The 24072-nt window shown below is 52.1% G+C and overlaps 1 protein-coding gene and 1 pseudogene across 2 annotated transcripts in view; both read left to right on the top strand.

Annotated features, from left to right (window-relative positions):
• The window catches only part of LOC308232919 (protein spinster homolog 3-like), an 81086-nt pseudogene extending 62828 nt beyond the window's left edge, over positions 1-18258 (top strand). Inside the window, exons 5-9 of the transcript in view lie at positions 14036-14100; positions 14941-15131; positions 16080-16142; positions 17455-17615; positions 18026-18258. The product of the transcript in view is annotated as a protein spinster homolog 3-like (transcript). The remainder of the gene's footprint in view (positions 1-14035; positions 14101-14940; positions 15132-16079; positions 16143-17454; positions 17616-18025) is intronic.
• LOC308227471 (uncharacterized protein) lies at positions 943-9673 on the top strand (the record flags this gene model as incomplete). Its single annotated transcript, XM_080630087.1, has 8 exons — positions 943-2269; positions 2659-2789; positions 3585-3762; positions 4199-4349; positions 4985-5052; positions 8908-8981; positions 9404-9469; positions 9614-9673. 8 exons carry the CDS (start codon positions 943-945, stop codon positions 9671-9673), a joined length of 2055 nt encoding a protein of 684 aa, XP_080486213.1.
• Positions 18259-24072: the final 5814 nt, after the last annotated feature.

Raw genomic sequence — 24072 nt, 5'->3', positions numbered from 1 at the left:
TGGCCAGTGAAAATGTAAACTGAGTGTCCTTTGCCCTCTTTGTTCTGGGGATGCAGGGAACTTCAGCTCTGTGTGCCAGCCGCAGGCTTGCCTGAAGGGAACGGGAAGGCCTCTCAGCCCTGCCTTATATAACCTAGATGAGGCTTGTAGATGGAGGAGCATGGCTGGGACATGAGTCCCAGTGGCGTCCAGGCAGCGAAGGGTTCACACGCTTTCCGGAGTAAAAGAGAAAGCTTTCAGCTGAAAAGTCAGAGTAGCAGCTGTCCATGTAGGAAATCTAATGTGGAATAAACTGGCGGTCCAGCAGTGTTCTGAACCCAGCCTGCTGCTGGAGAGACTGCAGCGCTGGATACTGTCCCTGTGTGTAGCAAAGGGGAGGCAGGGGAAAGAAGGCGAAACGGCTTTGCGTAGAAAGGGGGGTTAAGGTGAAACTGATGACTGTAATGGTGAGAAATGCCCAGAGATCCCTGGTCTTAGGTAAGGATCTCGTTCTGCGGTCTCTTGTAGAGCAGAGATGTGAATTTAAAAAGCAAATGGAAAACAAGCCTGCTCATACTACTAGAGATACCTCAAGGCATTTATGAAGCTTTAGTCTTCCTGTTCCCTTCCCTGTGGCTATTGTAACATGTTTTCTGGTTCTCCTTCTAGGTATAACTGCTGAGACTTTCTAAAATGCCTTTATGCTTCCGGAATTACGTCGCGTATGCCGTACCTGGAGTGCTGGCACTTCTCGGGTGCTGGTGGATTTATTCCCATAGAAAAAAGCATGGAACCTATCCAGATGAAGAAGCAGTAGGTGCTGCAGAGCAGCAGGAAGAAGTGACAGAGCAGGATTCCACACCAGGAACAGAACCATGTGTTCCTCAAAGACAGCTCTCCTTGCTGGAAGGGGAACACACAGAGAACAAAACCTCGACCTCCCTGCTGACAGCAGGGTTGACGATGCCCTCTGTTATGTGTCACCCTGATGAGAGGCTGGATCTCTCACCAGACTGGCCAGTAACAACGAATCAGCCCAGCACCCTTGAGAACGACAGTGAAAAACTAGAAGAAACGGGATCTCAAGACGAAAAGAGTGTCCCTGCTTGTGTTTCTCTGCCCTGGGAGTCTGCCTGTTCGGAGCAGGCAGGGGAAGAAGACGTGTCCAGGTCAATTGCCAGTACTGTCCCTGTGTGTCAGGAGGAGGAGGACACACAGCCAAAAGGGGATGAATTGAGAAGAGAGAAGATTAGAGGAGTGGGTTTGTGCAAGGAAGACATTGAGAAAATTGAGCAAGTGACAATACAGATTGTTTCCGAGGTCATTTTGGCAGCAACTGAGGAAGTGCTGTGGGGTGCTGCAAGTGATGGGTCCACTGAGATCTGGCAGGCTGCTGCCAGTCAAGTTGAGACACCTCTGGAGATGGCAAGCGTTGTTTCCTCTGATCAGATGCTTGCAGAGGAAGCTCCAGTAGGCAGTGAGAATGTTAGGAGTGATGGTGTGGTACCAACATCCCTGCAGGCAGAGGAACAGGGTCAGAATGTGAGACGTTCAAGCTGTTTAACACGTGGCTGTTCATCCAGCCCTGAAGAGGGAGACACAGAAGACTGTTGGCAGAGGAAGCCTGTCCACAGTGAGGGAGTGCTGCCCGCTCCTGCAGGTGATGGGTCCACTCAGCTCTGCCAGGCTGCTGCTAGCCAAGCTGAGACACCTCTGGAGATGGCAAGTGCTGTTTCCAGTGATCAGACGCTTGCAGAGGAAGCTCCAGTAGCTGATACGAACACTGCTGGAAAGAATGATGCTGCGGTCCTGACATCCCCGCAGACAGAGGGACAGGATCAGGATGTTACACGTTCAAGCTGTTTAACACAAAGCCCCATTGAGGGAGCCACAACAGACTGTCAGATGAAGACCCCTGTGTGCAGTGAGTCCCAAGGAGGTGGTCGGACTCCTGTGGAAAACCACAAAGGTTCTCCAGAAAAGGCGCCTTTGGTTAGGGAGGGCTCTGTGTGCAGCACATCCACATGTGAAGGTGGGGCATGTGTGAAGCGCCCGCTGCAGAGCACAGTGCTGGCTGTTGCATCGGGCCAGCATTCAGAGTTACGTAGTTTATCTGCAACCCGAGACACAAGTGCTGGGCAGAGCTCCAGCCCAAGTGAGACTCAGCCTACTCTGAAGCTGCCTGAAGACAATGAAGTACCATACAGCAATGGAGTACTGCGAGAGGATGGTCCAGACCCATGTAATGAGTGTAGCAAGGCACCAGGAATAGATGGAGACTGCCCACAAGGTAAGCGATTTGAAAATGCTCTTACACACGCACGGTGAACAAGCATTTTATGTGCTGTAACCTTCCTGCTTCAGGACATGTGCAGATAAATCTTCATGTTTAATTTCCCCAGGAAATGACTATTTAGCCCTCAAGTGCTGGTGGGTCTGCATTTGCTCTCTGAATTCATCTCTCTGTAGGATCCAGTGTTAGCTGGCCTACAGGAGGAGCTATGGGGTGTGTATCAGCTCATGTTGGTCTCCTACCAGGTTACATGGCCAATCTGCTAAAACTGAAGTTGTTGCTGTAGTGCAGAAGGCTTCTGGTAGCTATATTGGTTCATGTGGCAAGGCTGGGGTTGTCCTCACCAAATCTGTGCTACAGACCTTCTGTGGGACTTTGTCTTCCAGGTTTCCCGCATCAAGTAGAAAAAGTACTGAGCCTGACTGGCGAGACACAGCTCCTTGAGCTTGATGCCAACGTCCACGGTCTACTTCCAGCAGCACCACTGACACTTCATTCCCTCCTTATGACTGCCTGGGTGAGTCCCAGCTTGCTGGCTATGCTGATGTCGGGGCGGAAGGCTGTTGCTGGTCACTGCCATTGTAGGATGCTGTATCCATGTGGCTGGCTCACAGGCGCCCTCAAACCCAGTGTGATTTTGTGTGGCTGGTTGTTATCCAGCTGATTTAGCTGTTAATAGATCAGGGTTATCTACCTGTTCTTCCACTACTGTTCCCATTGTGCCTGTAGTAACGGTGCACGTAACTGTTTCCTTGGATGTGAAGATAGGCTTTATTCTGGAGAAGTGAATTTATGCTGGGAAATGAAAGGCATTTTGGATGTATTCCAAGCACGGTAATGCTCGGAAGCTGCCCGGCACAGTGGCTCTCTAGCAGTCGGGGCAAAGGACTTTGAAAATGAGGCCTCTGTGACAAATCTTGGACAATCCCTGTGAAGATTACCTTGATGTTTAAAACCTCCATGGGCAGGGAGTCCTGGCAAGTTGCACAGCGTTGATAGTGCAGCATGGCTTGACCCATCATTCCTGACTCTGCTCACTGATCTCTTGGGTAAATAAGTCTTGCAGCTGCTCTGTGCTGATAGTCTTTTTGGGAACAAGATGGGCCCCAGCCCAAGTCTGATTTCCTTGAGAACAGCATGCAGTTAACAATGGGTAGTCTTCTGCTCCTGCTCCAAAGCAGTCTTTAGAAGTGAAATACTACAGTGCCGTGGCTGTAAGCCTCAGGAGGTGCTGGTGGAACAGGGAGTTGCTGTGAATGAAGCTTCGAGTTGCAGTGAACACTAATGAGAGCTTCTTTCCTCCACGTGACAGCTCTTCCTCCCGGATGGAGTCACTGTGCCGGTGGTCGTGGCGCACCAAGTTGATGCAGGGCACATGTTCCTGCAGCAGCACACTCACCCCACTTTCTACGTCCTGAGGAGCCTTGAGCAGCAGATGTGCGTCTGCTACTCTCAACCTGAAATTCCAACCCTGCCAGCTCCAGTAGAAGGCAAGTAACTTGACTGTTCACTTAAGAAACTTCGAGGGTCATGTGAAATCCTGCTGCCCTGAGTTAGGCTTGGGAGGTTTCCCAGTGCATGAGGTGTGATAGTTCGTTGGTTATTCCATTGATTTGGGCTTTTTTTTAAGCTCTGTTCTTCCTCACCCCATTCATTCCTGAATACTTCTCCAGCCACATAGTTGCACATTGAAATTTGGAAGGAGGTAAGTCAGTCTTGGGTTATTTCTTATCTACCTGGCACCTGGTATATTTTTGCTGACAAAGTGTGGAGCTACTCCCGCATCTTCCTAGTGTCACTGCCTGTACATGGTCTAAAGTGGAGGGTGCATCACATGGAAAGGAGTTATTCGTCATAACTAATGCCTGAAGTGCTGATTTCTGGAAATCCGCTGAGCTTTCTTCTCTGTACCCTTATGTTCCGCAGTCGGTATTATCTGCGCAGCTCCAGGCCTGGATGGGGCATGGCTACGGGCTCAAGTTATCAGCTACTTTGAAGAGACCAGTGAAGTGGAACTCAGATATGTGGACTATGGAGGATATGCCAAAGTGAAGGCTGACACAGTCAGACCAATCAGGTCTCTAGCTCCTCTTCCATGGCCTGAGGCCATATCTGGCTCGAATCTTCTTCAGAGGCATCTGTATTGTTTGAATTCCTTCCGGGTTTTTCCACAGCTGAAGTGGGAATTGGTAGAAAGGTTTGCCTCAGCAGCAGGGGTGGGTTCCCTGGCAGCAGAGCAAGCTCTCACAAGGCTTTATTGAAGGGGAAGGAAGAGGAAATTGTGACTTCTGTCACTTCAGCATGGCAGCTGAGCAAAAGGATGCCTTTGGGAGGCCCCAAGGTGTAGTTAGTTGCTGAGCTAGGAATAAGATTGGGATTCTCTGTGCTCCAGCCCCACTGTCTGGGAGAGCTGTATTGGATGAGGGTTTTCTTACACAAGCTCATTAAATACTTGCTTGTGCCCAGAGGTGGGAGGAAAGCAGTCAAGCCTCCATGGTGGAGGTGGCTTTTGCTTGGAGCCCAGTCCAACGTGGCGTGCTCATCAGACAATGGGTTGCTGCTGCTGCTTAGATTGCTGGGAGGTTGTTTTTGACTGTCATCAATGTTACACTAAATCCCTCTTACAGCAATTGATTAATCAATGTCACCTTAGAGAATACAGGAGTGACTTAAAGCCCTGTTCTTATTCTGATGGATTCTCTTTTCTTTAAGGTCTGACTTTTTATTGTTGCCTTTCCAAGGAGCAGAAGTTTTCCTGGACAATGTGGTGCCTCTTGCAGGTAATGGAGCTCCTGACAAGTACTATTGGCGGTCCCACTGCAGTGTCAGTGGGTGCCAGCGGTGGGCAAGCAATGATCGTGCCTGAACCTTCCCTCTCTTATTGCAAGCACAGCTCTGGTGTGACTAGAGCAAGGACTGGAAAAAATGAATTTTATTCTTCTAAATGTGCTAGCATGGCAGAACCTGTCAGACTCCAGGGGAAAGATGATAAATGTCCAGGCTTTTTCCGGCTTGGAGGAGAGGGTGAATTACTCTCCTAAAGAGCAAGTTGGCAGGGCTGGCAGTGTATTAAGTGAAGTAGCTGTAACCACTCTGCCACCCCAGTGGGGCAGCACTCTAGAATTGATGAAGACTGGGAGGCCTCCTATAATCCTAGGGTGAAATTGGTGAGCTCAGCTCCCTCCTTGAAATGCCTATACACCAATGCGTGCAGCATGGGAAATAAGCAGGAGGAGTTGGAGACCTGTGTTAAGTCAGGAGATTATGATCTGGTGGCAATTACAGAGACGTGGTGGGACAGCTCACATGACTGGAATATACTCATGGAGGGCTATGTCCTTTTCAGGAAAGACAGGCCAGCCAGGCGGGGTGGTGGGATTGCTCTTTATGTGTGAGAGCAGCTGCAATGTACTGAGTTCTGTCCAGGGACAGGGGACGAGCGAGTTGAGAGTCTGTGGGTGAGAATTAAGGGGCAGGCTGGCAGGGGCGATACTGTTGTGGGTGTCTGTTACAGGCCACCAGATCAGGGTGAGGAAGTTGACGAGGCCTTCTACAGGCAGCTGAGAGCGGCCTCACAGTCACTGGCCGTGGTCGTCGTGGGGGATTTTAATTTCCCTGATGTTTGCTGGAAGGACTACACAGCAACCCAGCCACAGTCCAGGAGGTTCCTCCAGTGTATGGATGATAACTTCCTCATGCAAATGGTGGATGAGCCAACCAGGAGAGGAGCGCTGCTGGATCTCATCCTCACTAACAAGGAGGGTCTGGTCGAAGCAGTAAAGGTTGAGGGCTGCCTTGGTTGCAGCGACCACGAGATGGTGGAATTCAGGATCTTGTGTGGTAGGACCAGTACAATAGCAAGTAGAATTGCAACCCTGGACTTTAGCAGGGCAAACTTTGGCCTTTTCAAGCAATTGCTAGGGGAAATCCCATGGGCAAGGCTGCTTGAAGGTAAAGGGGCCCAAGATAGTTGGTTGACATTCAAGAATTGCTTATTCCAAGCTCAAGAGCAGAGCATCCCGACACGTAGGAAGTCAAGGAAGAGGGCCAGGAGACCTGCGTGGCTAAATAAGGAACTGCTGGGTATGCTCAAGTGGAAGAGGAGAGTTTATAGGTCATGGAAGGAGGGGCTGGCCACTCAGGAGGAATATAACGCTGCTGCTAGAGGATGTAGGAAGGCAGCTAGGATGGCTAAGGCCTCCTTAGAATTAAATCTGGCAAGAGGGGTGAAGGACAGCAGAAGAGCTTTTTCAAATACATGGCTGATAAAACTAACACCAGAGGCAAGGTTGGCCCACTGGTGAACGGGATGGGTGCCCTGGTGACAGAAGATACAGAGATGGCAGAGTTATTGAATGCCTTCTTTGTCTCAGTCTACTCTGCCGGAGGCAGTCCTGAAGAGCCCTGTACTCCTGAGACCTCAGATGAAGTCAGGTCACTGGAGCAGTTGGCCTTAGTCGACGAGGAATGGGTTAGGGACCAGTTGAGCAATCTGGACATCCATAAATCCATGGGTCCAGATGAGATGCACCCACGGGTGCTGAGGGAACTGGCGGAAGTCATTGCTAGACCACTCTCCATCATCTTTACCAGGTCTTGGGAAACGGGAGAGGTGCCTGAGGACTGGAGGAAAGCAAATGTCACTCCAGTCTTCAAAAAGGGCAAGAAGGAGGACCCGGGTAACTATAGACCGGTCAGCCTCACCTCCATCCCTGGGAAAGTGATGGAACACCTTATCCTTGATGCCATCTTAAGGCATGTCAAGGATAAGAGGGCTATGAGGGGCAGTCAACATGGCTTTACCAAGGGGAAGTCATGCTTGACCAACCTCATAGCCTTTTATGAGGAAATAACATTGTGGATGGATGATGGCAGAGCGGTGGACGTGGTCTACCTTGACTTCAGCAAAGCATTTGACACAGTCCCCCACAGCATCCTCATAGCTAAATTGAGGAAGTGTGGCCTGGATGATCAGGTAGTGAGGTGGACTGCGAACTGGCTGAAGGACAGAAGCCAGAGAGTTGTAGTCTATGGGGCGGAGTCTAGTTGGAGGCCTGTATCTAGTGGAGTGCCTCAAGGGTCAGTACTGGGACCAGTATTATTTAATATATTCATCAATGATTTAGATGAGGGAATTGAGTGTACTGTCAGCAAGTTTGCTGATGACACTAAGCTGGGAGGAGTGGCTGACACGCCAGAAGGCTGTGCTGCCATCCAGCGGGACCTGGACAGACTGGAGAGTTGGGCAGGGAGAAACTTGATGAAATATAACAAGGGAAAGTGTAGAGTCCTGCATCTGGGCAGGAACAACCCCAGGTTCCAGTATAGGTTGGGGAACGACCTGTTAGAGAGTAGTGTAGGGGAGAGGGACCTGGGGGTCCTAGTGGATGGCAGGATGACCATGAGCCAACACTGTGCCTTTGTGGCCAAGAAGGCCAATGGCATCCTGGGGTGTATTAGAAGGGGGGTGGTCAGTAGGTCGAGAGAGGTCCTCCTTCCCCTCTACTCTGCCCTGGTGAGACCGCATCTGGAATATTGTGTCCAGTTCTGGGCCCCTCAGTTCAAGAAGGACAGGGACCTGCTGGAGAGAGTCCAGCGCAGGGCAACTAAGATGATTAAGGGAGTGGAGCACCTCCCTTATGAGGAAAGGCTGAGGGAGCTGGGTCTCTATAGTTTGGAGAAGAGGAGACTGCGGTGGGACCTTATTAGTGTATATAAATATATAAAGGGGGAGTGTCATGAGGATGGAGCCAGGCTCTTCTCAGTGGCAAACAATGATAGGACAAGGGGTAATGGGTATAAACTGGAACACAAGAGGTTCCACTTAAACTTGAGAAGAAACTTCTTCTCAGTGAGGGTGACAGAACACTGGAACAGGCTGCCCAGGGAGGTTGTGGAGTCTCCTTCTCTGGAGACATTCAAAACCCGCCTGGACACATTCCTATGTAACCTTATCTAGGTGTTCCTGCTCTGGCAGGGGGATTGGACTAGATGATCTTTTGAGGTCCCTTCCAATCTCTAACATACTGTGATCCTGTGATACCTTCTGTCATGAAGTAGCTGTAAATGCGAACTTAGTTTTAATGTGTTAAACCAATATCTGATACTTTCCTACTAAGGTGACTGACGTGTATAGTTCTGTGTTCAAAATGCTACCGTTCAAGCCCTGGCAGAGTGTCATGGTGGTAGAGATGCCTGATGTCTGGGGGCCTAAGAAGCTGCCTTGTACGGAAGGGGTTTCTGTGTGAGGTGGGGATCAGGCGGGTCAGTAGTGTCTTCAGGGTCAGTGAAGCCCTGAGGCCCTTGAGCTTAGTTTATTAAGGATCAAAATACTAATGACTGCTGAAAGGTACTGCAGATACGCACTTTTCTATTGTTAAAGCCTCCTAATTCATCAGCCACTTAAATTCCTATTAACTTAGCTAGTGGCTTTAGAAAGCACTTCATTCTTCCTTTCAGCAACCCAGCAGGCATAATGCTTGTGTGATCTCCAGCTTAATAGACTGGTTTCAGCAACAGTGGGTGAGGATTTGCTGGCCTAATGGATGTAGGAGGTCAGGCAAGGTGAGCTTAATAGTCCCTTCTGGCCTTTGAAGCCTGTGACTGTCATTTGTTTTCTCCTGCTCTTCCCCAAGATGAGGATCGCTTCTCCCCTGAAGCTGACGCAGCTGTTGGCGAGATGACCAGAGGCGCAGTCCTTGAGGCGCAGGTACGTGGAGCTGTTGGGAAAAGTCTTGTTGCTGATGGTACTACTGCTGTGACTCTGTGCACCCGCCATCCTGTGAGTGTGAAGACAGACAACAAAGCCAGAGCCTGGAAGTCTGGCTGCTGAGCAGGGTCTTGATGAGAACTTCCTGGTGTAGCATCAGTTCCCGCTCAGGGCTGTGTGGCTGGGGAGGGATGAGTATTCCCTCTTGTGAGTGATGTGGGCAGAAAGCCAGGGTATGGATTTGAGTGATGAAAGTGAACTTGCCCACAGGGTGTTCCAGCTGCTGCCTGGTGGCAGGAGCTGCATTTCCTCCAGCCTACACATAGGAAGGGGTGTCTGATAGGGAGCGAATGATGCTGGCATTGCATCCTTCACGGCTCACAGCAGAACTGCTGCCCACTCTGGTTTTTCTGTGTTTCCAGGTCACAAATTATGACAGTGCAACAGGACTGCCACTGATACAGCTGTGGAACCTGACGGGCAATGAGGTGCGTGCGTTGACATACCTCTTTTGTTGGAATTGATGCCGATGCAGGCTTCCTGTTGTTGATTAGGAACTTGCTGATCGTTTTTTCTCTAGTGGTTTGTTCACCTTTCTACTTTTTGTTTTCTTTCTTTTCACCTCCCTTTAGGTGGTGTCCGTAAACAGAACTCTGGTGGAAAGAGGCCTTGCTGGGTGGATTGACTACTAGCAATGTCCTACCATTTCCCTAGAAACACATACCTCATCTCGGTGAAAGGCAGGGTTATTAAAAGCCATAATGACAAATACTGTAGCTTTAAAGCAAAAAGTCGTCTCTGGCCTCTATTCAAAAGCTGAATGGGAAAAACCTTAAAACCTTAGGGCTCGTTCGAAGGTAGCAGATGCTCCTTAAGCTGTGATTGTTCCACATGTATAATACCCGTGAACTTAGTGTCTGCTTTCCCTTCAAAGTTAGAATTATAGAATCATAGAATAGTTAGGGTTGGAAAGGACCTTAAGATCATCTAGTTCCAACCCCCCTGCCATGGGCAGGAACACTTCCCACTAAAGCATGCCGCCCAAGGCCTCATCCAACCTGGCCTTGAACTCCGCCAAGGATGGACCATTCACAACCTCCCTGGGCAACCCATTCCAGTGCCTCACCACCCTAACAGTAAAGAACTTCTTCCTTATATCCAGTCTAAACTTCCCCTGTTTAAGTTTGAACCCGTTCCCCCTTGTCCTGTCGCTACAGTCCCTGACGCATAGTCCATCCCCAGCATCCTTGTAGGCCCCCTTCAGATACCGAAAGGCTGCTATGAGGTCTCCACGCAGCCTTCTCTTCTCCAGGCTGAACAGCCCCAACTTTCTCAGCCTGTCTTCATACGAGAGGTGCTCCACTCCCCTGATCATCCTCGTGGCCCTCCTCTGGACTTGTTCCAACAGTTCCATGTCCTTTTTATGTTGAGGACACCAGAACTGCACACAATACTCCAAGTGAGGTCTCAGGAGAGCGGAGTAGAGGGGCAGGATCACTTCCTTCGACCTGCTGGTCACGCAACTTTTGATGCAGCTCGGGATGCGGTTGGCTTTCTGGGCTGCGAGCGCACACTGAAGCTGGCTCATGTTCATTTTCTCATCGACCAACACCCCCAAGTCCTTCTGCGCAGGGCTGCTCTGAATCTCTTCTCTGCCCAACCTGTAGCTGTGCCTGGGATTGCTCCGACCCAGGTGTAGGACCCCTTGCGCTTGGCATGGTTAAACTTCATCAGGTTGGCATCAGCCCACCTCACAAGCGTTACATTGGTTGTCCTTTTTTAACAGGCTCTGCCTATGAAATTAATGAATGTGATTAAGGAATTTAATGTTCAGTGATGGATTTCTTGACTTGAAAATCGTGGCTTTCTCTCTTTCCCTTCAGGACTCGCCGATGCACAAGGCCCTCTTCTGGGTAGCCATGGCAGTGCTGCAGCTGGATGAAGTAAACCTGTACTCAGCAGGTACAGACCTGCTTGAGCAGAATCTGCACACCCTGGACAGCCTTCGAATATTCAACGGCAAGGTGAGCTGTTAGCGACCAGCTCTGACTGACACTGGGTTTGTGTGAGCACTTACATCTGTTGATAACGGAAAAAAACACAACTCTTGTCCTCCTGGACACTGGGTAAGCAACTGAAATTGCAATTTGCATTAGGAATTGTTCCACTTGGGTACTACCAAGAGTAAAACTGCGATGTACGTAACTGCGTTCTGAACCGGAACAGAAATGTACAGGTGTGTTGTGTTCAAAGGTGTGTTTGGTATTTCAGTGTAAGCTCTTAAAATTACTCTGTCACTTGTCAAAAGAACACCTTGAGCTATCATGAGCAGCTCTTGGGTCTTCTTTTTCCTGGTCAGAGCCCGGAAGAGGTGTTCATGGAGATCAGGAGGCCCCTCGAGTGGCACTGCAAGCAGATGGACCATTTTGTTGGGTTGAATTTCAACTCCAACTTCAACTTTGCAGTAGTGGGACGCCTCCTGAAGGGTAAGAACACATCTTGCATCTCCTGTTAGAGTTGTGCTTCCTTACCCTTCGTGTGAAGTGTCCTGAGAACATGCTGATGAACACAGTAATGCTTCGTAAATATGCATTGAACATTAAATACAGTATTCGGTTTTTAACCCCATTTCTTAGGGTACAGGCACCCTTCTGCTACCACTGTAGCAAGAACTGTGAGGGTTTTACACACACTACTAGCTCTGGTTAACAAGCACAGGAACTGTGACAAGTTTGAGGTGAACACCCAGAGCGTGGCTTACCTGGCAGGTAAAAGCAGACAAACCAGCGTTGTTCTCAGTTTGTGCTGACTGAAAATGAATGGATTCTTGTGGGAATTCTTACGGGTTTAGGTTGATAAAATTGTACCAGCGTGAAGGACACTTGTAACTGGGGGTGGACGAGGGGCTGGGCCAGGCTGGGGTGCATCAGAGACAGCGTTTGGGGGGCTGAAGGCTTTGCCCACAGGGGAGCGGCTGTGCAGCAATGGAAACGCTTCAGGGAGGCTGAAGGTTTCTTGATTTAAGCCTTGCAGTGTGTGCCTTACAGTGTGCCAGTTCCTAGTGATCTACAAACAGAAACTGTGACCCTGTGAGGGCAGGTATTTAAGTCAGGTAATTGTGACTGGATGGGGATTAGCATTCTTTTTAAATGGCCTGCTTTGAATCAGAACAAAGACGACCACTGGGACATAACCACTCCGCACTGCAATGCACACAGGAGGAGTTGGTAGTGGGTGGAATGTTGCTTACCTTCAGCGTTGCCTCTCTGCAAAACTTACGTTGACTCTCTTTGGCTTTTTAGCTTTGCTGACAGTGTCTGAGGAAGTTGGAAGTCGCTGCAGCCTAAAGCACAGGAAGTCTCTCTTGTTGACAGCCGTTTCAATGGAGAATGTTCCCATGGATACCTACCCCATCCATCACAGTGACACTAGCTGTAGGTTGGTTGTCTAACTTTTAGATATTTCACATACATTTCAATGTCTGTTTCCTTTAATAAATTATCCAAAGGTACCTGTGTTCTGTTAAAAACTCAGTCACAGAAATTTGGGTATCAAAATTCATAGAGATTTAATTCTGAGGTCTGTAAAGCTATTGCAGAGCTGAACTGCTTTGGAGGTTGTTCAACTCTTTGCTAACATCTTTCTACAAGACCTAATTTCATCTCGTTTATATTTTAGAAGAAAGTTTTACTTGTCCTTTTATAAGTAGTCACTTTACCCTTGTCATGAAAATCTCACCACCTGAGAGCCTGTCTATATGCAGCACAGATATAAGCTGAGAAACCCACCTCAAAGTGATGGGGAGAGCCAGTTTCTCTCAATGGGGAGCCCTTTACTCAGTGTCTGTCTTCTCAGCATCCAGTTTTGTCTTGCCTTGTAGGCTGTTTCGCTTGTGTGCTTTTCACTGCTTTATTGTTTATCTCTTCAGCATTACATCCATATCAGATTGTTAGCCTTCACTAGTCAGTTTTGCAAGCAAAGTAATGACTATCTCTTTCTCTGTGTTTTGGGGAGATTGACCTGTTAGGAGAGATGGGTTTAATACAGGATAGTTTGGCTATTTGCACAATTTATGCCTAAATATGCACAGTTCTAAAGATTTTCTGAATTGAATTTCTCTGCACTTTCAGGACACTAAAAGAAAACCAACCCTGGTCATCACCAAGGGAAAGGTGCCTCCGTCACTCGCTGTCCCAGTCCCCAGCCCTGGGGGGGGGTGGAGGGGAATCTGAAATGCCATTCGTTGGCCCCTCTGGATGCACTGGATGCATCGGCTCCTGCGAATGAAAAAGGACCACGATGCTGTCTGTCTTCTACCTCTTCCTTCCAGTGCGAAGGTTGGTTTTCTTGCTAGTAACTGACCTGCCTTTTGAAATTCCGTCTGACCACACCAGGCATTCAATATGCCCTGAGCCTTGATCAGATCTATTTTGATGTATGTCTGGATTGGCTCTTGCAAAAGGATTTGTCCCTTGCTTAGCATGTTGAAATAGAGCTGGTTAGGCTTATTTCTGTAGTTACCTTGAAGAAAAATGAGCTTTTTTTTCCCCTCAGCATTTTTTAGAGAGAATCTGAACTCCGAAAACGTGTGGGCTTGGAATAAACGATTGAATCAACTCTGAAAGAAATATGTGCCTGGGGGTAGGTAATTTATTTCTGGCTTTTGGAAGGCAAAAGCTTTTGGATATTTGCTTACTTGACAAATTTGTCAAGAACCCCCCCCATTAAATCGTCCCAAGGAAGAACTGGCCCTTCCCTCTCCTCTTTCAGTTGAATTGACAGTGTCTGATGAAGAGGAGACGGGTTTTTCTGTGCCTTGGACACATACTCTTTATTAGAGCAGGCAGCCAAGTCTGAGCCCAGAAAGCAGATTAAAGCTAAAGGAATTCCTGCAGGGTTTTATTCATGTGGCTAGGACAGAAAAGAGCCAATAATAAACTGCTTTATGGGTTGTCTGATCTGGGTTCTCTGTGCTCTCCTTAGCTGGCAAGATGTCATTTCGGGCAACAAGAATTCCTTGGTGCCTACTGATTACTCCTTTTTGTTGCTTACAGTGGTCTTGGCTATGTCCTGGCAGCTGGCATGGCAGGTCTGTCGTGACTGGCAGTGGGCCTTCAGGGTGAGTTCCTCACTGTCACTCGGGCGACTGAGCCATTCATTGTAAAATCAGAACCATCCCTGGGGTTGGGATTACTTATGCTCGTCATGTCAAAGGTGAACAGTGGAAAGACCTTCTACTGCCTGACTGGTCATGAACTTGGTGTTTTAGAGGACTTGGTCACGAGTTTGGTGTTTTCCCTTGTTCCTGCAGGACGAAGGAAAGATTTTAGCCTAGTTCTTGCAGAATGGAAGAGGCACAGGTTAAACTGTACAGCAGCCAGGGCAGGCGCTGATGTGCTTCTTACCTGAGGAGGCACTTGGATGCATCAAGACCTCCTGAAATAGAGGAATGTGAAGGTATCTTCTGTTCTTGTCACGTCATTGTGATGTTTCTCCGCAGAGAACACCAAGTGCTTTGGAAGTACTTTGTCAGATCCTCCCAAGTTCTCTATAAAATTAACTAGCATGTACACGATGAGGGGGGAAGAATGTTTGCTGGAATAACAGTCTGAAGTTACGCAGGTAACGCTGATGGCTGCATGATTGATTCTTGCATTTGTAGCTGGAATATTACTGTTCACTTTTCTTTCTTCACATATTTTACTCCAGAATCAGAGGGAGCGGTCGTGTATCTTTATGATGCAGAGGGAGGATCTAATAGGTCTTTTTTCCTCTGAAGTCACCATACATCACCAAAGCCGCTCTTCTTTACAAAAATGACCTACAAACCGCAAGTTACATTCATTTCTGAGCATAGCTGCCGTTCTCCAGTCCGTAATTCTAATGCTGAATTTGAAGTTCTGTAGGCTTTTCACTCCACGGGTACCCTTTCTGTAACCAGCCTTGCTTGTGTCTACAGATAACTCCTTGCCTGGGAGGTCTAGCACCGGTTCTTCTGCTTCTGCTGGTCCCTCACAGGACCCAGGGAAGGACAGCAGCACACAGAGCACTGAGCATCTCTGGCACAATACAAGCAGCAGCTGAGAAGCCAGGAGTACACAGAACTGCCAGGACTACTTGGTGTCACGATGTCATCTCACTTGCCAAGAAGTAAGTGATTTTAGCAGCCAGGGTCCCCTCCCCTGAAGAATGACCATTCCCTTTTGGGGAATATGGTCATCACATCCCACTCAGCTCCTTTGTGTCGCATGTTGTGTACAAGTTGCTTGAAACACCATAAACACTTTTACAGGAATGCTACACAGGAGATCAAAAACTTCTTTGTGTCTGTTATTCTCCTCTTTTGAGGGGGAAGGAGGCAGAGTTAGGATGGGAGTGTGCTCCTGTTGCAATCCAGCTTTATTTTCTACTAAGTTTGCCTTTCCCTCTTGCTTTAACACGTTAGGGTAAACTAGATTGGGAAAAGAGCACCATTCGCAGTGTGACTCTCTCTGCCATTCTTAGTGCCTGAGGAAGGTTGGATCAGCATGGTTGAGGCAGTCTTTCTATGGTGTTTGTGAGCCTGCTGTGCCTCTGATGAAGAAGCTCAGGGCCTGTAGGACTCGAACCTGGTTTATAAAGTAGTTGCGTGTGTGTTCTGAGCAGCTAACCTGTGGCTGGCAGATGGCCTCTTCTTTTTAAACAGAACACTTCCATTTAGCTACTAATTTGCTACATTCTTGCCCACTCTCAGCTGTCGTAGTTCTCCTATCCAAAATTTCACAGCAATTGTTTTAGCAAAAGCTGGCAATGAAATCTGCAGGTAACAGGACTGGGATTTAACATGAAATCAGTGGGTCGTAGTCTTCACACTAATTAGGATTTCCCTGTTCATAGATAAAGCCTCATCAAAGTTCATATCTTCAAAGGGAGTGCATTTTGATTATAAGAAGTCTAAATGAGGTAGGCTGCCCTATTCGTCACACCCTGCTATTTCTAGTATCTCTCATTTCCTTCTTTGCCTCTCAGCTGGAGTTTTGTCTGGTCCTCACTGGATCTGACTGCCATGGCCTTTGTTACTGGAGCTGTGGGAATGTGTGTACCGCTGTTTCTTTACAGGGCTCAGCTTGTCCAGGGCACTGTGTCACCGTGCCTCCAGGAGACATGCAATTCATCTAACAGGTGAGGTGCACACAGCTGTGGAAACACCCTTGGGAACACTGCACAGGGCTGAATCCCAGTTTGTTTAAAGACAGAAGGTAGGATGTGACTGTGAACGCTTCTCGTGAAGGCAGTTGGGTGTGAATGTTGTACTACCTTGCTTGCCGGGATGCTGAGGCCAAGTGGCCTTTTGCACCACCAACAGCAAAACATCAGCAGCTATGATATTTGTTGAATATTTTGATTGTTCTGTGTTTGTTCTAATATTCTTGTTATCCTGTAGTTGTTTTGCTCTTACACAGTAGCAGTTTGGTTGTTTTATTGTAGTATTTTTGTTGTTACGCTGTTGTTTTGTTGTTATAACAATAGCAAACCAGTGTTTTGACCCTAATTTTACTATCATTTTAGTATTTTTTTACTGTCAATATGCAATTCCCACCCTCCTCCACCTCACTCCCATCCCCTGTTTCTATGTCCCCCACTTAAAATAACCAGCCTGTGTTCACATCTGTCTTCCCTGTGTTTGATTCCTGGGCCAGGCCACAGGGTGCAGCTTTCCAGCACCCTCTGCTTGTGGGTACTTGCTTCCCTTGTTCAAACACAGCTGCGTGGTTGAACAACAGTTATTATTACTGTTTCTTCTTCTTATTTCACTAGTTTTCCTCCACTTTGCCTCTCCTTTGAGCAGTTGCACTTTGAGGGCAAGACTGCACAAATGTGCTGCTGAAGACAGTGGAGAGACAGAAACTCTGCTCTGGATCACCCCAACAGCAATACTAAAAGCATGGTACCTCCCGGGCTGTTTGGATTCTGCTCTGTCTATGGCCAAATAGCTGCTTCTTACACAGAACCACCAAACACTTGGGTCACGCAGGCGAATTTCATGAGCACAATTGTACTATATTAAAACTGCTTTACAGAGAGTGCCTTGCTGGAAACCACTTAATTCACATGTTTCTTCCTGCTTCCCTGTTCCTCGTCTTGTGATGTGAGAAGAAAAATGGTGCAGGAGCAATGACCCATCTGATAACCAAGCTGAGTTGATGGAGTTTGAGAGCCGATTCATCTTTTGGCTTCTGAGTGCAGGACCTGAGTTTTGCGAGCTGGAAACCTTCCGGTGGCTGTCAGATAGACACGCTGCAGTTTGTATTGAGTTGGTGTTTCCCGTGAGGAGTGTCCAGCCCAGCCCAGCCCGGGGGCAGGCAGCAGGGAGCCCTTGGGGATGCTCTGGAGGCACCTCTGAGGTGAGAGGACAGTGAACAGGCAGGATGTGGCAGCTGCACGTGCCAGAGCTCCTGCCCTTGCATGACCCTTTCCTTTCAGTCACCTGCAGCTCCCCCAGCATCTGCCCCCAAAAGGCTGCCTTGAGCAGCCCCCTCGAGGACCTGAGCCAGCCCCAGTGCTACAGCTGTGCCCACTGCATGGCAGCACTGGGCATGGGGAATGGGGAATCCACTGGGCTGGAGATGGAGCTCTGCCTCCCACCGGGAGAGCGTGAGGGACCCTTGCAAAGCCCCTCTGAAATGGCAGCACACCAGCAGCATCCTCCTCTGCCCCCAGCTCTCAGCAGAAAGACCTGAAGGGACGTGGGGTCTGCACGTTTCAATACAACGCATTTGTCTCCAGCAAGGGCAGCCTAGGTTAGAACGAGCGCCAGTGCTGGGCTGTCCCCTGAGAGCTCAGGAGGAGCCTGCGATGCCCTTATTAGCTGTAAAGACCAAAGCTCGCTCTGCCTGCATTGAAACCCAGTCCAGTTCTGAGCACAGATTTCCCCTTAATCTCAGGTGCGGCGCTTGGCAGCTGCTGGGATCAGAAACCTGGGCATTTGCATTCGGTTTGTTATTTTCCATGGGCATTCCCTGTGTGCCCCTGCTCCCTCCTGGGGAGTTTGTGTGTCACGACAGCTCCCGGGCTCCACCGGTTCAGCCCTGGGCGGCAGCAGCACCTGTTCCTCCTGGGCAGCAGCACTTATCCACAGCAGCACCACAGCTGGTGCGCTGTGAACGGAAGTGTGTCTGAAAGAACTCTCCAAGACTCGGTGTGGAGGTTTAGCAAACGGGCATTCTTTAGTGCAGCGCTGGGTACCTCTGCTGAGTGTTGTGGGGGTGACCACGACGTGGCCCCTGCTCGGTCCTGAGGAGCAGGGGTGGCTTTGGCTGCCCCACCAGCCCTCTCCCTCTCTGGCGAGGTGATGCCGTGCAGACAGCCCTGGCCTGCTCAGCTGGGCTGAAGGGTCCCCGCAGCAGGGCCATGGCATGGGAGATGCTCAGGGGAACCGTGTTCTGTGTGGTCCGTGGCATCGTCCCTGCCATGGCGCCTGCCTGGCAGGACACAGCAGGGCTCTGGGAGCTGCAGGCACAGAGGCGAGGGTGGGATAAGGACAGGGGTGGCACAGGGACGCTGGCTGTCAGGGGCGCGGGGGGCACAGGGCTGTCAGTAGGAGGCGGGTGGAACGGCGGGGCCGGTGGAGCAGGGCCGCGAGCTCTAGAAGGCGGCGGCTGCCGAGGTAACGCCGCGCGGCTCCCGCAGCGCGCTCCGGGCCGGTGGCCGTTGCTGCAGAGCGATCGAGAGCGATGGCGCTGCCGGGCCCGTGGCGCTGCCCTTGTTGCTGGCCGTCGGCGCTGGCAGTGGCGCTGTCGGTGGCGGTCGCCTGCCTGCTGCAGGGATTGCTGCTGGCAGCGGCGCTGAGTGCGGGGGGTGCCTGCTGTGCGCTGCGGTCCCGCCCGCCCGCCAGGCGCCCTCCGGCCCGGCGCTCTCCAGCGCGATTCCTGCTCCCCCAGCGCCCTCCCCGACTGCGGCTGCCCTCGTACAGGCCCAGGCGCAGGCTGATCGCCCGCTTCCCAGCCACTCGGGACCAGGTTGCTTGGCGCCTGACGAGGAAAAGGGCCAGTAACGGCGGACCGGCCACTGTGATCGGCCGAGGTCTGAGCACCCCGACCCGCGGCAACTGCCTCGGGTGAGCGCGGGAGTAGGATGTGGGTGGGATAAGGACACGGGTGGCCCTGGTAAACAGGTGGGATAAGAACACGGGTGGCAGTAGGACACTCCTTCTCAGGGACATGGGTGGCACAGGGACACAGGTTGTCAGGGATGAGGGTGGCAGAGGGACGTAGGTGGGATACGGAGACAGCTGGCACAGGGACATAAGTTGTCAGGGATGGGGGCGTCAGAGGGCACGGTTGGGTGCAGATGTGGATTGCACTGTGATGGCGGTGCCAGGCCCATATCACTTCCCTTGGTGCTGGCCTGCGTGGTGCTGCAGGGATGGCTGTTGGGCACAGGGGGTCCTGGGGTGTGATGAGATCCTGCCAGCCCGCATCGCTCCTGTCTTATGTCACCCGTACGGCAAAACGACCTCTACAGTGGCGTGACTGCAGGCGCCGTCCATGCTGAGGGCACCCGTCCCGCCGCTGCTGACTCGGGTGAGCTTGGGGGGAGGATGGGATCGGATCTTCCTGCCACTAACAGCGGCTCCAACTGTTGTCTGCCAGCAGAGCCCCGCCGCAGTCCGTGCGCCAGCAGGACCCGCTGCCGCAGGACCGGAGCCCTGAGACCGTTTCCCCACCGGTACGCTGGGACAGATGATGAGAGAAAATCTCTTTGCTGTGCTGGCACCTTTTCAGCTGGAGGCAGCAGCGCGTGTGGGAGCCCTGTGTTCCCACTTTGACACAGGTCTCCTCAGCAGCTGCTGAGCTGTAGTAAAACACTGCTCACATCTTGGGCTGGGCTTGCAGATGTGCGAGTGGGACGTAGTCGTGGCTGGTGGAGCTCTGCAGCTGTGCAGTGAAAGGTTTTATCCCGGGTGGGTCAGTAGGGAAGGGTTTACTCTGGCTGGGCCAGCAGCGTCCTCCCTCCCTCCCCATTGCCTCGGCCAGTAAAGAGCCTGGAGGCTGCTTGCTCCCAGAGCGGATTCAGGTTGAGGTGCTCAGACTTTGCCCTCCACAGACGTTGCAGAGGTCAGTTGAGCAGTGTTGAAGCAAGAGAGGCTGTGGGCTCAGTAGCCAGCACCTGGGAGATGGGATTTACTCTGTGATGAGCAGGAGGAAGGGAGGCTGTGCTCCCCTGAACCAAATGAGTTACTCCTGGTCTCTTTCCACATGCCAATAGAAGAGGATGTGCGTGAGGGAGTCCCCGCAGTCTGGCCCAGGATCCTGCTGCGAGGTGCCACTTTGGACAGGAAGGTAACGTACTGCTCATCCAGCCGGTGCCTGCTTGTCAGTGCCGGCCAGGAAGAGAGCAGTCGCTTTCCCAGCTGAGCCGGTGCCCAAGGCCTGCTCTCCACGGGAGCTGGGACATTCCAGGCCCGTGAGACATGGCTGCTGGGTCACCCAGTGGTGGGGAAGCTCCCTTGTTGTGTCCATCAGCATCCCTGCTGCCTTGTGCCCCTGCGGCGCTGGCGGCAGCGCTGACCTGCACCATCCCTGCCCTGCCCGCAGGCCGGGTTGGAGCTCGAAGGGCTCAGACTGCTGCAGCGGTGGCGTTGCCCTGTGGCACTGGCATGTCCTGTCCCAGCCTGGGGCTGACCCTAACTGGCTCTCTCCCACTTGCACAGGGAATGGGAATTGTTGCGACCGGAAGACCGTGCTCCAGGAAGAGCCAACAAGGCCGTGCAGACCGAGGAAGGTGAGTGTAGGTGGGGCCCAGCTCTGTGCCGGGCTTGGATGGGCCCCTGGCTTGGGCCTGCTCACATTCCAGGTGGAACTCATGGCAACACTTCCTCAGCCGAAAGGGAGAGGAAACCCCGTGTGCCCATCGCGGAGAGGGTCCCGTGGCACAGTGCGAGATGTGGGCCCGTGTGGCAGTTTGTGTGGTTTGTGGTTCGGGTGGGCAGCGTGCAAGGAGCGTCTGTGGAGGTGGGAAGGGGCCGCCGGCCCGTGGAGCCCCAGCAGGCTCTTGTGAGAGCTTCCCCACGGATCTCTTGTGGCCAGCTGCTGCCCCAGGGCATCGCAGCCTTGTCTGTGGCTGAAGGCCGTGTCCCTGGCTCTGCCCTCCAGGACGGGCATCCGGAGAGGAGTGAGAAGGGACAACCCCCTTGGTGCAGGCCAAACACCTCTGCTGGGAGCTGCTCCTGACTTGTCTCCTCCTGTAGCTGTCAAGAGGCCCGAGGAGAAGCGGCGGCAGTCCCCGAGCCCACCACCTGCGCTGGGGAAAGGAAGGCCACGCAGGAGGAGCATCTGCCTGCTGGTGCCTGGCGAGACCCACCCACTGGTGCTGGTACGTCGCTGTCTCGCAAGCCTCTTTTGCCCTCCTCTGGGGATAGAATGTGCTCAGTGCAATCCCTGCAGGGCTGGGAGCAGGCTGACCTGCCTGCCTTGGGGCAGGAGGCCTCATCCTTGGCCGAGTGGGAACTGATGCTCTCCCCTGCCCCAGCGTGTGGTGGCTGTGCGTGACTGCTGCCCGCTGCTGGAGCAGGTACTGGCCTGGGCAAGGCTGCCGTGGCCTCAGCGCCAAGCCGGTGCCAAAATGAAGGGGGACCGGAGCTCCGCCGTGGCTGTGGCAGAACCACGGCTTCACGGCTCTGGCACGCGCCTGCTTGCACACCTCCTTCAGAGCGGCTCTGCTGGCTGCCGTGAGAAGGAGCTAAGCTACTGCTCTCTCTTGGCAGTTCCCTGAGCTTATTCCTGGGTACCCCACCACAGAGATGACCCTAAGCGAGGAGAGGGAGGCAGCGTGGCAGCGCTACCGACAGCTCTTGGGACCTAAGGCTGGTAAGAGCAGACTGGGAATGCGAAGGGCACGGCAAGGAGGAGAAAGCCACGGCCTGGGCTGGCAGGGTGTAGCGCAGGCCGAGGAAGCTCCTGGGCCAGTGCTGCCTGGTCCTCGGGTCTGATGCTCTTCAAGACTTGTGAAGACTCGGGACGGAGTCCTCGTGTCCTGCAGTCCCCAGGGTGGTTGATGGGCGAGGTTGCCCAGGGCCGGAGCTGCGAGCTGTTCAAGCTGGGAGGCTCTGCTAAGGGGTAGTCCCGTGCGGCAAGTTGCGGGTCCTGATTTCTTGCTCCCTGCCAGCAGCCATCACCCAGGGCTGCTCAGGCACCAGCCACACACAGGCAGCATCCACGACCACAGCATCAGTCGTTTCTGGGCAAGCGGCTTCCACCACCACCGGCTTTCCTGACACCACCCAGTCCAGCAGCAGGAGCGCGCCCGTCTTGCCAGGTGAGTCGGGGTGGACAGGGCTTCTGTGGGGGTGAAGGGCAGGGCTTGATTTAGGCAGCAGCTTTCCTGCCGCACCTGGCTGAGCTGCCTGGGCTCAGCAGCCCTGAGGGGCTGGTGCTGGGGCTGTGCAGAGCCTTGCCGTGCAAAGGAAGGGAAGGTGCCTCCGTCACTCGCTGCCCCAGTCCCCAGCCCTGGGGGGTGGAGGGCAATGTGAAATGCTGCTCTTTGCCCGCTCTGGATGCACTGGATGCATTGGCTCCTGCTGGTGCTGCCAACTCCCTAAAAGCCAGGCTCTTCCTCCTTTGCCGACCCCGGCTCACAGTGGTGTGCTGCTTTCCAGGGACTCCTGCGCCCTTCTGGGGCCAGCGCCCATCAGGCCTCGGACGAGACCCCGCTTCCTCTGGTATGGACGCAGTTGGTGCTTCAGGCTTGAGGAGCTGATGGGTGGTGGTGTCCCCTTGGGCTAGGGGATGGCGGAAGGGCCGGCTCGGGTGGTAGCTACTGGGCTCCAGGGATGCAAAACCTTCCATTCCCCCCGGGATAGGGATGGGGGTAGCCCCGGTGCCAGCTCAGAGTGCGGCTGCAGAGACCTGAGCAACAGTTGTGCTTCCAGGTTCGTCCACCTCTTCCAGCCGGGCAAGATCCAAGGACAGAGCCTGCAAGCGGCACAAGGCACGGATCCATCATTTCTGCAATAAGTAATGGCCAGTGCTGCTGGCCCCCACCTGTGCGGGCTGCGGTCCAGAGCAGCCCCGAGGCGGGACCAGAGTGATGGGGCCAGGCCCCGTTTCTGCTGCCAGCAAGAAGCCGTGCTGGGTGGCAGCGCCTGGGGTGGGACAGGGGGAACTCTTCCTACTGGAAATGCTCCCCAGCCGGGGCTGATGAACCTCTGTGCGTCTGTGCAGCCTTTCCGTCCTGGCTTTCTTTTGCCACGTTTCCTAAGGTGTAAACTTTTGCTCCAGCCCTGGCAGTCTCTCCCCTCCCTTCTTATCCCCTTGCCCATGTTGGGGTGCTCTGGAGCCACTGGGGGAGTCCCGAGCAGACTGGGGTCCTCCCCCTCCCCAAATCCCCATTGCTTTTCATTTGTGGCTCATCCCCACCTGTTTGGGACTTACCAGCTCCCAGGACCTGCGGTGCTGTCTCCCCTGGTGCTGTGCAGTGGGAGCGCGGCAGAGGCTGCTGGAGCCAGGAGTCACCCGAGAGCTGCTCCCCCCTGCCCGTGGGGTCCTCACCACCCCCAGGAGGCCTTCGCTGCTGGGTCTTTTACTCCCTGAGCCCTGTAATTGTGTGTGCTGGCTGCAGTCTAAATTAGCCAAAACCCCACAAATATTGAAACCTTCTTTAAGGAAATCACACTTTGTTTTGATATTTGAGCTGTTACAGCACCTGCTTCCTTCTAAATTGCGATGCACATGGGTGGGACTAAACCTGTTCTCTTTGGTTTTTTTACTTCCCGAAGGAGGAGGACCGCAGAGATGCCAAGTGGCCTTTTAGGCCACCAGAGGCAAAACGTCGGCGTCTATGATGTTCATTGAAGATTTTTATTGTTCTGTGTTTGGCCTACGGCTGTTGTAATATTCTTGTTATACTGCTGTTGTTTTGTTCTTATACTGTACTTGTTTTGTTGGTTTATTGTAGCTTTTGGTTGTTATACTGCTGTTCTGTTGTTAACACTAGTAAACTAGTATTTTTACCATAATTTTACTATCATTTTAGCGTATTTTTTTACTGTCAATATACAATTTCCACCCCCCCTGCTACATCCCCCACCCCCTGTTTTTATGTCCCCCACTTA

This window comes from Psittacula echo (genome assembly GCF_963264785.1).
Source record: "Psittacula echo genome assembly, chromosome: 1".
NCBI classification, from domain to species: domain Eukaryota; kingdom Metazoa; phylum Chordata; class Aves; order Psittaciformes; family Psittacidae; genus Psittacula; species Psittacula echo.
The sequence above is the reverse complement of the archived record's forward strand: the minus strand, read 5'-3'. Positions and strand labels throughout refer to the sequence as shown.